At 30.1% G+C, this 17,379-nt stretch overlaps 1 protein-coding gene and 1 long non-coding RNA gene across 3 annotated transcripts in view; one reads left to right on the plus strand and one right to left on the minus strand.

The window, feature by feature from the left end:
• The window catches only part of LOC107436087 (N-acetyltransferase 1), a 51,498-nt gene extending 42,126 nt beyond the window's left edge, over positions 1–9,372 (plus strand). For both annotated transcript variants that reach the window (XM_043044757.2, XM_071184966.1), the window contains exons 19-21: positions 329–425; positions 1,034–1,155; positions 7,781–9,372. In XM_043044757.2, the coding sequence (XP_042900691.1) occupies positions 329–425; positions 1,034–1,155; positions 7,781–7,843 (282 nt within the window). In that variant the 3' untranslated portion in view covers positions 7,844–9,372. The remainder of the gene's footprint in view (positions 1–328; positions 426–1,033; positions 1,156–7,780) is intronic.
• Positions 9,373–13,403: 4,031 nt separating this feature from the next.
• The window catches only part of LOC122269837 (uncharacterized), a 13,269-nt gene continuing 9,293 nt past the window's right edge, over positions 13,404–17,379 (minus strand). Inside the window, exon 2 of the long non-coding RNA XR_011637643.1 lies at positions 13,404–13,729. This is a non-coding gene — a long non-coding RNA (uncharacterized lncRNA). The remainder of the gene's footprint in view (positions 13,730–17,379) is intronic.

Below are 17,379 nucleotides of genomic sequence, written 5' to 3' on the forward strand. Positions count from 1 at the left end.
GGTGTAGCCAACCTGTTAGCATAGGTCGTTTTTGTCAATGAAAACCTCTAATTCAAAATAATATTTGACTTAAAAATTATTTTTCAGTGAACAGAATGTATGACGTGTACTGAATTATTAGAGTTAGAAATGATGCAAGTGCAAATGCTGAAGTTTTGTTTAATTTCTATAAGCATTCAGGCGTAAGATATTCTGCCGCAATTATTTATATGTCGCATTTTTCTGCAGAATAATACTTTGTTTATTAGTTTATACAAGTTAAATAAGCTTTTGCAGTTAGATTATATTTAATAGTATATCATGTAACATTCCTTTTACTCTTATATAGCCTGTGTTCCAAGCATTTTTACATGAGCAGCCAGGACTGCAACTGGTTACGTTGTATGCCCTTCAAGTTCATTGCTACAACCATGGATTTCCTAAAGGTATTTCCATTATTTGTCCCTCCATATTTCTGGTTTTTTAGTTCATCTCAGTGTTTTTATTTTTTAAGAGTATGCTATACCACACACCCTTTTTGTCTATGTAAGTAAATTAAAGTTAAGAAAAGAATGAGTTTCAAATGCTGAAGAAAAAAAAATTTTTCTAAATGCAAACAAATTGTGAAGGGATCACTTAAGATTATGCTATGAGAAAGTTCCAATAATTTTTGTTTTTTTTATTTTGTATGTTGATATTTAGAAAACATTTTTTCAACTTTTGAAGTTCCATCATTTTCTCTAGGTTTACAGCTGAACTTTTGTTTCCATTTTTAAGAAACTTTTCCCTCAGTATACCGTCATCTTAAGAGAAAAATTTAGATTCTGCTTAAATCTGTGATTTTTAAAATTCTAGTAAAAATGTTGATAAAAAACTTTTCCTTTGTTGAATGAATCCACTTAATATTTTAAATATTTATATATACGAACATATATAATTCTTCTCTTATTTTCTGTATATGATGTATTGCTTAAATGAAAATTGATCGTGGCGTGCCAAGTATCTATTTTCAAGTAAGTTCATCGTGAATAAAACTGTTTTATCGATGTTGCAGGTATGCTGCTAAGGTGGTTCATGATGTTTTATGACCAAGAGGTGATAGAGGAAGAGGCCTTCCTGAAGTGGAAGGAGGATGTCAACGATGAATACCCTGGAAAAGGAAAAGCTCTCTTTCAAGTGAGTTCCCCTTCATTCTGAACACTTTTATGAATCGCCTTCCAAAGAGGTGATTCAGGTTTGAATCCCAGCGACGACTGGTCGATACGAATTCCGCATTCGGCTTGCACCCACCACAGTGCTGATGCAAAATATCCTCAGTGCTAGACGGATCATGGGTTAGAGTCCCCTTGCCATCAAGGTGGAGGGTGTTCGTGGTGTTTGTGTGTTGATCTGTGGGATGTTTTCCTCTCCATGTAACGTGAATGCGGGTTAGTTCCAACAAAAAAGTCCTCCACGAAGGAAAATTCGGATGATTGTTGTTTCCAATAATTCAACTTAATAATTTTAAAAAAGATTAAAACTCCACATAACTTTTTTAAAATGATTTTAGTACGATTCAAAAAAATTTATTAATTTTATTTAAACGGGATTTTATTGACAAAAGTTTTTTTTTTTTTCGGGAGAACTATTAAAGGTTTTAGCATTAAATAACTTTAAAAAATTGAAAATAAATTGTAAGATTTTTTTTCTTCCAGTTTTGCAATATTTTTAAAAAAATAAGAAAAAGGATTTGGTAAATTGTTAAAAAAAAAAAAAAAAAAAAAAAAAAAAAAAAGAAATGAAAAGACAATGTTTTTAAGAGTTAAATGAACACTTGAAAAGTTTGTTTCAAATTAAATGTGCCTCACTACATCGTAACCTCTGTTTCAGTAAACAAAAGGAAACTTCTAAATTAGGGACAAATCAGCTAACTCAAAACGTTTTTACATCTTGATAAATGGGTAGTATAATTGTTACTCAATACAATGACTGCTAATAGTTTAAAAAAAAAAAAAAGAATATTGTTTTAGATACTTTTTGCATAAACAGTAAGTTCAGTTTACATCTTAGCTGCGAGAAATGGGGCTCACTGTATGCAGTATATAAAATCAAGCGCACTATTATATTATTTTCAGCACTGAGCATTTTAAAACTGATTAGAAATGTATTAATGGGCTTCGTAATAGACGAAGAAATAATCAGGACACTTTTTGAAATAGTAGACATATACAAAACTATATTTAAAAAGGGCAGACAACAAATTAAATATAGTATACTCTAGTAAAATATGACAAAGGCGAATTTAATTGCAAAAGGAGGGATAAAATACACTTTTTTAATATTAGGAAGTTTGCATTTCATAACCCACTTTAATGGATGAGCAACAAGTTTACGATATCAGGGCTGCTACTTATCCGAAAAAAGATTTCTTTAAAGAAAGGAATATTTCTTTATTACCTTTCTTTCGAGGAGAAGTTAACAAGCAAGAACTACTTCTTGATAGTTATATAGCATTCTTTACAATGAAGATTTGTATCAGATGGAATTGAAACACTCACAAAACCAGAATTTCAAATATTTTATTAGAATAACTACAAAATTATTTTTATTCAATTTTCATAAAAAATAATTGGAGATCCGGGATGGCTCAAGGAATAGAGCGTTCGCCTTACAATGAGGTGTGACTGGTTTGAATCCCCGTGATGGCTGGTCGCATCCAGTTTGCACCGACTGCAGTGCTGGTGTGAAATACCCTCAGTGGTAGGACGGATCACGGGTTAGATTCCCCTTGCCGTCAGGCTAACTGTGGGAGGTTCTACTGTCTTTCTCTGCATGTATCACAAATGTGGGTTAGTTCCATCAGAAAGTCTTTCATGAAGTCTGGAATGGGTTCAAAATGACTAGGCTACGGAGTTGAACATAAGTAGTCGTAAACCCAACAAATTGGGTCGACTGTTCAGAAGTGGTTATAAAATAAAATAATATGTACAGTAGAGAAACATTTATCCGGTATCCAGAAAACCGGAAAGAATTTTGCTTGGTTTTCCCACTATTTTGAAGTATTATAAAAAAAAAAAAAACGGAAATTTGACTTATCCTTGAAGTTGAGTAGAGGGAAAGGGGGGAATTCTCCTCTTTTGCCCAGAGAAACTTCAATTCTTCTCCTGACCTTGATGATCATAGATCGAGAGAGGGCAGGGAAGTTTTATTTTCTCCTGTCTGTTGGTTGTTTTTCGGATAAGCTGCCGTCAATCAAGCTTAAAGGAGTGGAAATGCTGATTTCGTTTTCTCTTTGATTTAAGAAGGGGTGGGGAAAAGGTATTGCACAAGCATATTAATGAATGTTCCAGTTAAGGAACTTGAAACTTCTGGCTAAGAGTATTGACATGTGAGATTTATTTTAAATCAACCTTAGTTAGTCAGTTTTCGTTATCCTTTATTTATTGTGAGGAATTGTTTTATTTCGGATAATGCATTATTTATTACGAACAAAACGTTTTTTTAATCACTAGTTATATTCATCTATTTGGCATCGATTAACAAAACAATATATTTTTTGTGTAAATATGTTCTGATTTTCTAGAAATGCGGTATCATTAGCAAGTTTTTCTTGATGTCGAATCACATCTGCTTTTGTTAAAAATAGTCTTTTATAAAAAAAATGAGATAAAAGGATAAGATTGTTTATTAGTTTAAGCTTCTTTTTTTAATTTTGATTTTTTTTAAAGATAAGTTTCGTAATTAGTAAGTTCTTTTTATTCATAAATTTTATCATTGAGTTTTTTTTTTTTTTAATTCCCTTGATCTTATAATATCCTGCCTTGTTCCAGGTTTTAATATTTATGTTAGTGTAGGGTTCCCACAGTCCTTAAAAGTCCTAAAAAACTGCTTAATTTTTATTTTGGAATATAAGGGCCCTTAAAAGTACTTAATTTTGGCACAAGGTTTTTAAAAGTCCTTAATTTTTCAGCATCACTATCGGAACAATTTTTCAGTTCAATTTTTTTAAAACAAAATACCGTTCTTTTATCACCCAGGATAGGGCCATGCATCATTTTAGAGAGACAAAAATTAATGTGTTTGATGGGAAGGAAGCATGTCCTTTTATTAATATATTGGTTCTTCCGTTATGCTTTTTCAGAGGGGGGGGGGCAGTTTTAAGGTACCTAAGTACAGTACAGAACCTGTTATCAGGAAATCAGAAAACCGGAACGAGATTTGTAAATTTTCCCGCCATTTTTAAAAAACACTTTTTTTTCCTCGTAAAATTTTAGGATTTTTCTTTTTTGAAAGATGTTTACCTTAATATTTACCATTTTGGAAATAATCATTAGTGTATTACTTCATATTTTTTTCTTCTTTTTAAGACTATTTCCAAATATTATTATTTTTTTTAGTTGCTTTTAACAATAAAAAAAAACAGCTTTTTGTAGCGATTCAGAAAACCGGAAAAATCAGTAATCCGGAATAGCGATGGTCCCGATCGTTCCGGATAATCGGTTCCCTACTGTAGAAGACCCACACTAACCTTCAAAATTGACAGAATTCAAGAAATTCAGTTCTGCTAGTCATCTGCTTATAGGAATTAAGTAAAACCCTAAGAAAAGAAGTATCAGAAATATTTTTTGAACTAGAATCCATAGCGAAAACTATTTCCTGAGTTCTTGAAGAATTTAATTAATTTGTATAATATTTCAATGTGTAATAAGTAACTAAATTTATTGAAAGCAGTGAAATTTTTGTAAAATTCCTGATTGTACTAAAAATTAAACAGATCTGTAATAAACAGGGTTTGAAAAATCCCACCCCACCTTTGTTTTTCATCAAAAACCTGGGTTTTTGATGAAAACCTCAAATTTTTTCAAAAATACTTTTTCTGAGTACTAAATAAGAATGCATGATTTGCTTCTAACAAGAAAGTTAAATATTTAACTACTATTTATAATTTGTTTAGTTGCAATGTAAATGTAAATTTTTAGATTGTTACACTATTATTTTTGTTTCTTAAGGATAAGCAGATTGTCACGTAATATTTAAATCTACTCAATTAAAAGATCCTTAGATATTAATAAATTTTTTTTCATTAAACATTGTAACTTAATATACTGTTTTTTTTTTTTTTTTTTTTTTTTTTTTTTTTTTTTTTTTTTTTTTAAATTTTTATTCAATTTTTAGTTCTTTCAAAAATTTTCATGTTTTTCACCAGATTGTTTAGTAGCATCATGTAAAGTTAATTCCTAATAGCAGGCTTGGCTAGTAATAATTTTGTATAAAGCTCATTATAAAAGTAAATATAGCACATTTGTTATATAGTTATAATTTCAAAATTGATGAGTTACATACCGTTTTAAATATGTTTTTCATAAAATATTTCAATATTTTTTTACAAAATGTTACCTGATAAGGTGATATTACAGGACTATTTTATAATAAAAGAATACCACTTTCAGTTATCAACTGTTAATTTGTGATAAGAAAAAAATTTTCAAATCAAAATAATAGTAAAGAGTATATTAGGAATGGTAGAGGCTGATAAAGAAATATTGCTAGTAAATATCTATAAATGATTAAAATATAAATAATTTATCAGTATTTATTAATTAAGGAACCTTATCAACTTTCTGGCCATAGGAATATGTTGATATCTTTGAAAAATCGTTTTAGACCCTTTTGTTTACATGTTTACTAACTGATAAAAACCTAATAATAAGAACTAATAAAAGATAACTAATAAAAAACAAATTGGTTTGAAAATTATAAATCTTTTCGAATGTAATTGTATTTTTATTCTATATAAATTTTTATAAAAATATTTATTGCAGTGAATTTAAAAAATATATTGAGTTAAGCCTTATGAAAAAAATGTGGAATGATTTAAGGTGCTTAGATATTAGTATCGCCTTTTTTTACTCAAAATAGGACTTAATTTTACAGTTAAGAAAACTATTCTTAAGCCTAACTCTACTTCAACTTTTTAGTATTAATTATTTTAAGATATTACTTTATAAATAAAACATTTTATTAATAGAAAAGAAATAATTTTTTTTTAGCGTAACTGAACATTTAGCAAGATTGGCCCACAAATGAATATGTGATGCAGGTCTAGTAGTGAAATATAAAAACTTGTAATGAATTTTTCAATGTTTTTGCTAAATTTTTTTATTTACTCTTTTCTTTAATATACATGAAAAAAATTGCAAATCTTAATTTCTGGACATAATTTTACAATTCAATTTCAATGAAATCGTTAAAAATTGAATATGGATTAGTTTCATAGATGATGTTAACCTTTTACGATCTGAAAATGTTTTTTAAAAAAAACCAACCCTGGTTTGCAAAAATTGCCTGGTACTTTGGCGAGCCCTATTAATGAATGCATTTATATCAGTGCTTACATTATGATAAAATTGTTTTTTTTTATATTTTTTATTTATCGATTTTTTTTAAAAAGGAAATGTAAATAATTTGCACTGTCACTGGTAGTGTATATATATATATATATAAAAAGTTCAAAATGAAGATAAAACAAAGGAAAATTATCGACACATGAAAAGGGGGGGATAATAATTGAAAAAAAATAACAAACGACTGATTTAAAAAAAAAAAAAAAAAAGAGTGCTTTCTGATATTGTATCAATATAGCCAAAGCAAAATATATTAATACAATAGTGTGAGGAGCACTCAAAAAAATTTTTTACAAAAATTACAACAAATAAAATAGAAAACAATAAGTAAAAATAACACGTAAAAACAGAAAATAAAATAAAATGAAAAAACAGTATAAAACAAAATCCCTAAAGCGAGTAGCGAAATCAGATGTACTTACATGAACGAGAAAATTTTCAAGAATGATTTGAAAATATTTTTGCAATAAGATTGCCAGATTACAAAATATGAAAACAAAAGCGCAAATTGAGTGTAACTAGAGGAATTTAAAGTGCCATTCTTACTGCATTGCTGAAGTGATTTGTTATGCTGTGTTTTGATTTGTTAGTTACCAAGGATGGACCCGAAATGGATGTGCGCAAGGTAATATTATATATATATATATGTATGTATATATATATATATTTGATGAATAACAATCATTCTAAGTCCTTAATTTTTCAAAGAAGTCCTTAATTGTTTAAAAAAAAAGGACCTTAAAAGTGCTTAATTTTTGCTTTGTTAAAAGAGTGGGAACCCTGTAGTACCTTTATTAAATATTGTTTCTGTTCGATAATTTTCAAGTATTTTTATTTAGATTAATAAGTTTTCCTTTTATCGCCTCCCCTTTTATATTAGTTAATTTGGGGATTTTAATTATTATCAAAAAATAAATAAATGAATTTTGTATTTTTTAAACTTCTTTTTCTTGTCTAAACTTACAAATGTTTTTATCCTTTTAAATTTAGATCTTTTTATTTTTTTCTTATTTTAAAGAGTGTTATACTTTTTCCTTGTAATTTGGGTTTGATAAAACATCCATTAACGGCACTCTTGGCCGATCCAGAAAACCGGGAAATTCAGACATCCGGGATAGCGATGGTCCCGAGCATCCTGGTTAATTGGTTCTCTACTGTGTATGTGTGTATATATATACACACACCTTTGCTTTAATGAAATGCCTATTCCCAGACTGTTTTATTTGTTGATTAATAGGTAGTGTAAATTTTTTTATTTGTATTGTAAAATATCCTGGATTTTTCCTATTTTACATTGGCAATTGCATAATGAAAAAAACCCTATGAACCCAAATACTAGTTTCTGACTGCAATGAAAAGAATTTTTTATGGCTTTTAAAATAATTTTTGATGAATGCTATTTTCAATTTATATTTCAGGTGAACCAATGGCTGACTTGGCTCGAAGAAGCAGAAGAAGATTCAGATGACGGTGAAAATTAATGAATGAGGATTTTCTCACAAAATCCACTATTTCTCGCCAAACACTGAAAATGTGGAAACTTCTTTCCTTTTCCCAACCTCACTCACTACTTGCGAAATATTAACTCTTTTTGCATATCTATTCCCCCCTCCCTTATCATCTCTTTAAATCATTTGGAAATGAGTTTCTCTTCTTTTTCTTCTTTTATTCCTCTGGAACTATATTTAACATTCTTCTTTTATTTTCTAAAGAGGGAGTTTCTTTCATGCTCACCAGATGTGTGTCATTGGTTCCATCTTATCTTTAAAAAAAAATTAAAAAAAACTTTTTCATAAAGATCTTTTGGGTGGCAGCATTTAACCTGATTAATGACGAAGAGGTGTTGTGCTGCTCCTGCTGCTTGACTCTACAAACATAACTCTAGAAATAACGAACGAAAAAGGAAAAAAAAACTTCAAATTTAATACAATCCTGAGTTTTTCTTATACTTGGAGTCATTTTAACTCCTTCTTCTGTGCATTATATGTTAACTTATTTTGGTCGTAGCTCTTGTTAAAAAAGAACTCTTTAAACTTATTTGATAGTAACTAACATAAGGGCTATCTTTTGACTTATTTTGGTCTAAACTCTTATTGACTTAAGTACATTTTAATTTATAAGTTCAAGCAATTGTGGTTTGTGTGTTAACTCAATGAGCATACCTACTAAACATACTTTAAATCTAAGAACAGAATGATTTTTTGCAGAAAAGCTCTTTAAGTATATAATTCATCAAGTCAACATATTCACTCCAACTTGCTTTTAAATGAATTTTTACACAGAAATGTTATAATACCGTGTGTTGCCATTGTGTTTTGTTGGTATGCTCTCTTGAGTTGAAATGATGTTTAAAAGATGACAAAGGTAGTTATCTCTAATTATGTAAAAATTTTGAATAATTATAGTTATGTTTTTTATGTTTTTACAAAAAAGTAAAAATTAAATTTGTATCCCTACAGCTAAAAAGAAAGGGTAAAAAAATTTCTTTGATTTTTAGAAAATTTTCATTGCTGTCATGTTTTTAAATTTTTATCAAATAATTCAATCATGTTAATATATTTTAATTATTGATTACTATAAATCAATTATGAGAAATCGAGAAAAGGAGTTGTGTGTGCATTTTGTCCTTCTCTGCAGGCAGATTATTTTAAAGAGGAAAACGTTGTGAAAGTGAATCTGAATTTAATTTAGCATTTGTGTGTGTTTTTATGCAACATTATTTATCAAAACGTCCTCCCAACGCATCTCGTTTGTGTGTGTAATCGTCTTTTCGGAATGGATTTTAATTGTTTCAGATTTTTCTTTCTTAAGTGAGTTGCCTATCAAAGTATTGTTTTTATTATTGAATTTGACCTTTGACAGATGTAACCAATATTTAAAGCATTTTTTCATACGATTATATTGAAATAAACAATTCGATTATAGTTATGATAAACTGTTAAATTGTAGTGATGATAAAAAATAAAAGCAATCATATTTGTACTTCAATAAAAAAATTACCTTTCAAGTAGTTTTGGTCTCTGTTTATTTTTTTAACCTTGGAACATCTACCGTACAATTGCGCAAAAACGTACCTCTTCTAGTATCCATTAAAAAATACATATTTTATACTTCCCTGCTGGGTTTTTGACCCAACTAAAAACCCGGGGTCAAATGTTTTTTTTTATTTTTATAAACATAGTCAAAATGGATTAATAATAAAAGAGAAATAGATTTAAGGGATTTCATATTTATCTTAAATATATTGATTCTGAAATTTTCAAATCAAGACAAACTATAAATACATAGTTTAAAGAGTAATTCTTAAAACTATTAAGAAAGTTCTTTAATAAACAGTAATTCTGTAGTTGGCCTGCTAAAGGCTTACTTTACAGCTGAAAAATGAAGCTATTACTTATGAATGTTATAATTAATTTAAGAGTTTTATTAATAGCAGCATGAAAAGATGGTACTAGAATTAAAACTTATTTTAATTCATAACTTAATTATTTTCGTATAAAAGTTTTCTTTTTATTAATTGTTCTTTTTAGAATTAAATCTAAAAAGTGTTAAACTAGGTAATATCTTAAGAAAGCCCACTAAAACCCACCCGGGTTGGGGTGTTTTAAACCCTGCTTCCATGCAACACTTAGTGCTGAAACTGTAAAAATGACACGAAACAGACCCAACTGATCTCTTTAATTGTATATCATGGTGCGTAGCGTTTTTAAAAGGTGCTTATTTTCGATAGTCGTTTTTTAAAAGCCCTTAAAGGTGCTTCTTTCATTGGATGTTTTTAAAAAGTGTTTAATTTTCCCTCTTCGAAAATGAGATTTTTTTTCTTTACCATGCCGATTTTCGCCACGTATTATGCAAAAGCGTGCCTTTCACATTGTTCTATTCAACGTTTTCACAATTCATTCAACAATCTATTTCGGTGTACCGTCTGTCCATAGCGCATGAAAGCGCCAATCATTTTACGTGTTGGATGAAATACTTGCGTGTACGTCTATTGAGCTGGGTTCGGATAAGATTCAACTGCTCTCGTGTACAACTCTGCTGCATTTTGCAATATATTCTCAATTTCAAACTTCATTTTCCAACCTCTGAAATCGAACTGAAAAATATCTTTATCGTTTTATAATGAAGAAAAATGTTCTTTGTCAGAAACTAGTTATTTTATCATGTGAAGTCTGAAAATTATTTTGCATTTTTTTATGTATATAGTGCTTGAAAAGTACTTAAAAGGTGCTTATTTTTTGTTGAAAGATTTGGCTATGCACCCTGTATATATTTTCACCTATATCTGTGAAAGGACATGGGTGATTGTCCTTCGATTAAGTACCACCGAAATTCCCGTATCTTTCTTTTTCAGCACTGAAAATCCGCCTTATACATCTTGATGAAAATTGACCTTCTTCCAATTAAGTTACGCTTTCTTTCATATCTACAACAACGTGATTGTCGCAATAACAAAACGAAGTGTTTACACTCGGAAGATTTTCGTTAGTAATTCTCATTTTTGTGTGGCTATCATCTTCTCTCAATATGTGATGTTTCTTAGAATTTTTGTTTCGTTTGCACCCTTAATGCTTAACTACCGTTATTTTAATTTTATTAATATGGGAGACTTATCATTCCCGTTTAACTTTCTATGTAACGCTACTAGACAAGCGTTAAATTCCACTGCTTTCTTTTTTTTTTTTAGTTAGAGTCTCGATACATATTAACACAATTGACGACATTTGCAAATAACGCATATTAAAATGACAGGGCTTGTTTCTTATTCACGCAATCTAAAAATCGCGTGAATGGATTTGTTTTGAAAGTTTGACAATGGGATTATCTCAATCCTGATGGGTTGTTGAAATGTGGCATTTGTTAACGTTAGCAACCGTTCTTTCCATTCGAGTATCGATTCTCTTACGTAACACATTGCTACGGGGTTGAACATTGAAAGTCTCGGAAGTTGAGTCGACTTTTCAAGAACGGTTATAATATAAATGGCAATCAAGAATTCTAACTTGTTTTTTTTATTTATTTATTCACGATTTGAAAATAAAATAGAAGATGATGAATGCCTTCTATTAGGACAGATATCAAATGTAATGATGTTTCAAATTTAGATTTTTCAGATTTCTTTGGTCATGAGCCTAAAATAATTAAAAGAAATTGTTTACTTGTCATTTATTTAATTACTTCTCATTGATCATTTTTTTTAAAATCTGTTTTATCTAAGCTTAAGGCTTTTATTATATTAAAAAATAATCATGTAATATTAACTTAAATACATTTTTTATGATAAAAATATTTTGTTTACCGTCTATTATTTATTTAACGGTTATATATCTTTTTTAATGTTATATTTACTTAATGCATTTTATGTGAAACTGAATTCACTCGACGTATGTACTTAAAACATTAAAAGCTAATTCACTATTTAAAATTTTCAAAAGATTTATTTTTTCACACTATTGCAGAAATGAACCATTTTACTATGTGTAAGGAGGAGCTTGTTGGAAAAATATATTTATCCTCAAACGAATTGATGTGCTCAAGAATATCTAGATATGATTCTGAATTAACCCTTTTTTTGAGTATACTTCCAGGCACTCTTAACATATGTTTCATCCTCAATTATAATTGTCATTAGACGCACTTTGTTCACTGAAAAGTATTTTTTCTTTTCTTTCAAAGACCTCATTGCGGCCAGCTGCTTTTGTTTTACAATCATAATGCTATGCTAGCCTAATGTATAAAGAGTTTATAATCGTCATCAACTAGGTGAATTATACCGGGAGAGCCTGGTTGGCAGGGCCCTGGACTCTAGTTCTTGAGAACAGGAGTTCTAATTCAGCCGGAGGAAGATTTCCTGTTTGGTAAATAGTGACTGATGCACATTAAATATGTCGAGTCACAAAGTCCTTGATGTTCCCATAACAAATTGTACCTCTGGGGATACTGAATTGATTATTCGCTGGTTCAGGACAAAATTACGATCTGTGGATGTATAAATGGGTTCGCCCTTTAAACAGGTGTGACGTAACATCTGAAGGGCAGATTTGTTGGTTGCTCTTTCATCGGCACCCTATTAGGTGGGCCAATGTTGCTTAGGACAGATAGTACAGAGAATGAAAGAACATCCATGCCTTGCCAGGATTTGAACCCAGAACCTTTCTGATGCAAGGCCAGTTTCCTGACCCCTACACAGGTCGGTTAGCTCTCTCTTGCAACCTAAAGTCAACCGTACATTGCAAATAGCTTCAAAATCTGAGACAGATTGTTTTTTTAGTTGACTGGTTATCTTTAACTTGCACAACTTAATGGGACTTGGCAGATAAGTTTATATATGTTTTGAATTTCGAAGTTGAAGTGTTTGTAGGGTATTTATGTTTTCCCTAGAAAATTACGATTTCACTCAACGTTAATAAAAAGTTTAGCCGACTTTCACTGTCTGTGCTTTCCTCGTCATTAACATCACTATTATATAACTATTTGATAAAATGCCNAACTTAATGGGACTTGGCAGATAAGTTTATATATGTTTTGAATTTCGAAGTTGAAGTGTTTGTAGGGTATTTATGTTTTCCCTAGAAAATTACGATTTCACTCAACGTTAATAAAAAGTTTAGCCGTCGTCACGGCTGATTCAAAAACTTTCACTGTCTGTGCTTTCCTCGTCATTAACATCACTCAATAACTATTTGATAAAATGCTATGATCTATTTAGTCAAGTTGGTGGAAAATAAAATAATTTTTATTTAAACATTAGGGTCCTAGCACTAAATTTTTTTGTATATTTTTAGAAAATTAAATACTTTTAATTACTAGAATTCATTAAAAAAAATACCTTTTCATTATTGATTTAGCAAATATATATATTCTGGAAAGTGCTTTTCAAATTTGAAATTCCCGAATCATAATATGGTATTAAAAATGTTTTTGTTTTTTTTAAAATTATGCAGAATTTTGTAGCAATAAGCATTGAAAAGGTGACCGAGAAACCAAAGACTTACAATGAAATCTGTGCAAATTGAGCGCATTAAGAAGTGATTACTCAAATTAGCAATTCAAAATTTTTTATTCAAAAAAAAAATCTGTGTTTAGAAGCTTCCACGGGCTGCCAACCCAATTTATGCTAAAAAATATTGCTAGTAGTACTGAAAAGTCTTACAATTGTCTCCTCTTCCTGAAAATAGTTACTTTTTTAGCCTTTTCAGGCAAAATAGTTGCAAATAGTCGCCTGTTGCAACTCTGATAACACAAGATACACACGCCTCCAGCGTAGCGCCTGAAGAGGGCTCTGCAGAATGAGATGCCGCGGCCAGAGGAAACAAATGATGCTTGAATAAAGTGCCTGCTGTAGCTCTTCGAAACACTTCCAAAACCTGCACCAAAAATATTATTAAATTTGTTTATAAGTGAAGGATTAAATCTGCACATTAGATTTAGTTAAATAAGTTCTTTTTACTTACTTTCAATGATAAAATTTATTCTTTACAACTTATCATAAGCTTTCATGGTAACCGCTATAACTTGTGTGTGTTTTCTTTTCTCCATACTTTTAATTTGACTTTTGTTTTACTGTATTGGAAGGCAAACTCCCTTCAACTTTAAGGAGAAATGGTAATTTTTAAGTAATTCTTGTAAGCTAATTTTTAAATATTTTTTTTTAACCTTTTATATAATAAGCATATTCATAAAATTTTGAACTGCAAACTCTCCTGAAAAAATTTTGCTTTCACAATCAATCTGGTGGCTACATAACATTTATATATTCTTGTTTTAATAAATATGATTTAAAATGATTTTAACTATTATTACATGTAAATAATTTAAACCTACTTACTGAAGATTTACGACACGTCACTAATTGTGTCGTAACAAATATAAATAAAAAGGCTGATTGCAGTGACAAGTCAAATTTCCTTTTACAGTAGGGAACCGATTATCCGGAATGATCGGGACCATCGCTATTCCGGATAACTGATTTTTCCGGTTTTCTGAATCGCTACAAAAAGCCGTTTTTTTATTGTTAAACACAACTAAAAATAAAAAAATATTTAGAAATAATCTTAAAAAGAAGAAAAAACGATGAAGTAATACACTAATGATTATTTCTAAAATGATGGTAAGGTAAACATCTTTCAAAAAAGAAAGAAAAATCCTAAAATCTTATAAAAAAATTTTTTTAAATAGCGGGAAAATTTATCGAATTTCGTTCCGGTTTTTCGATTTCCGGATAATGGGTTCTGTACTGTACTACCAATAAGTAAAAGCTTCTATGAAAAGCAGAAGAGTTGGCGATTATGAAATATTTCTTGTAATAAATATAACATTCGTTCATGGTACTTTTATTCAATCATTGGTTCTAAGTATTTCAATTTGAAAAAACTAAACCCATCTATCTTAGACATACTATTTTGTGATAAAACTAGACCAAAATTAACAACTGAAAACATTACATTAATTGTAGGTTATCACGATAGTCAAAATTTAGTGGTCTCATACCAATGATTACCATTAATTTTGCTGGTTATATTATATGCCTCAATAGAGAATAACAGAAATAAAAATCAACCAAAAATATTGTTCAGATAAAAAATAAGCATATTTTGGCAATATAAATGTAACTTCTTAAGGAGTATAAATAATAAAGTATCTTTTCCCATCTGCACATGTTCAATATGTTACTGCACACCATTAATATCGAAAGCATCTTTTCCCATTTGTACTTGTTCATTAATATCTAAAGTAGTCTTCTCATCTGTTAAACATGTTGGAAGGCTTTTATTATGCGCAGGATAAGCAACGTAGTGAGAATATAAACTTGCTTGCAAATGATAAGCTTTTTGGCATACATTGCAAACATAAGGCTTTTTGAGGTTATGGAGGTTGAGGTGAGATCGTAAACTTTGTTTACGCAGGTACCTTTTATTACATATATGGCAAACATGTCGCAATATCCCTTCTCTATGAACACAATAGAAAAAAGCAAAACCATTTCGCAATTTATGTATACCTTTACATAGAGAGCATGGATTCTGCATGACATGCATGCTTAAATGTTGAATCATATCCTTTTTAGAAAGGAAACTGCGCCAACATGTATTGCAAGAATAAGAGTCTTTGCTAGTCTTTACGTAATGAGTCGAAATATGATTAGATAAGGCTACTTTATTTGGAAAAACTTTAATGCATACGCTGCAACAATAAGGCACCGTATGATCATGAAGACGCATGTGAGACACTAAATGTTCTTCATGTTCAAACAAACTGTTACACTTGCTGCAACAGTGAAGAAGTTTTTCTTTTACACGAACATGGGCAGTTAAATCACTCTGATGCCTTTCAATGCATGCATAAGGATTCTCCAAGTCATTTGTTAACGAACTTGCAGCAGTTTGACCACTACATTCTGGATTTTCATTGCACTGTGTAAGACTAAGGGAACTGTTACTTGTTTCACCATTAAAACAATATTTCTCATTACTATTTTCCATGGTTAAACATTCATTACTGCCCTCTCTAATTGAACAAAGTTTTATAGTACTGTCGTGGATAATGTTGTAAGTAGTTATATGCATTTTAGTGATCGCGTTTTTGTTAAAAATGTTATAAGTACTTAATAGATTCAAGGTAGGTATAAGATTGTGAACAATGACGTTATCAGAGGGAGAAAATCCCTTTAAGCATCGACCGCACGAATAAGGTTTTTCATTCAGATGAACGGAATCAGTGTTGAAAGTCCTCTCCCATGCAAACATGTTATAGCATTTACAGAAACAATTTCGTTGATCATTTGCAGCAGACATAGTAAAGAATCTTGTTTTTCTAGATAGAATTTTCTATGATATTTTAAAGAACTATATCGTTACAAGAGTTTTCTACCCGATCGTTACAGTGTACTTTACCCCCTTTTGTTTTGAAAATAAAAAAAATTAGATAGATTTTTTAGCATTCTGCTACGCTGTTAAAATATCCACTGCTTTCCCCTATACTATTAAATTTATTGAATTACATAAGTAAAAATAGCTTCCATATTAGTCCGAAAAGTTGCAAAATACATTTTTTTTCGTAGATTGCAACGAGCTCTTTGCTTTCGCTTACAGCTCTGTATTTCCATTTATGTGATCGAGGCTTGATTCATAGCTGCAGGTGGCAGATAAGTTAGTATCCTGAGCGCCATCTGTGCTTATCTTTATTCCCTTCCGCAGAGGATCAAAATTGTGATGGCATGTCTTCGGATCATCCTCCGGGATGTTTCCCAGACCGTCGCCAATAGCCCATTGTGCAGCTCTAGTGCGACGTAAAGTAACAACAACAGCTTATCCTTATATGTTCATAAAGGGAAATAAAAATTTGACTCCTAAACTTGCAGCCTTCGAAAGCGGATGGTGACCGATAGTAAAACCATAGATATCTGAGTGAAACAAAATCCAAACCTCGCAACCCCCGAAGAGAGAGGTGAAGGGAATCCCAGCTGTCGGACAAAGGTTTGGACCCTCCCCCTAGGAAGTGACGTTTTATATCGATAGTTATAAGAAAGTGACCAATGGCTTTTGTTTATCCTTTAATCGTTCTCCCTTCGCTTGGGGGTCGTGATCCATTGTTCTTTTAGAAAGAGAATGTATTCTTCTTTCATTTTGACAGTTGCATACATAGTCTAAAATAAATATCTACATATTTTAATCTTTGATCTTTCTTCAAGAATTTAATATGTAGTATTCGTTTTAAACTTGTTTGCATTATTGTATTTATTATTAGAGAATCGATTTACCTATAACTATATTTACTAACAGTTTGCCAAAAAAAAAAAATATTCTTAAAATAAAAAATAATACGTCAAATAATACAAATCAATAATACAAATCCAATACATCTTTATTTATTACCTTTTCTAAAAATCATACTTTGAATGTTGTTTTAAATAAATGTAATTGAGTCAATCAGAAATTTTATCACTAGATTATGAAACTTTAGAAATTATATGTATATTATCGAGTGCTTTTAGATTTAAAGAACTAATGATTAATAA

The sequence above is a fragment of the Parasteatoda tepidariorum genome, chromosome 9, assembly GCF_043381705.1.
Source record: "Parasteatoda tepidariorum isolate YZ-2023 chromosome 9, CAS_Ptep_4.0, whole genome shotgun sequence".
NCBI classification, from domain to species: Eukaryota; Metazoa; Arthropoda; class Arachnida; order Araneae; family Theridiidae; genus Parasteatoda; species Parasteatoda tepidariorum.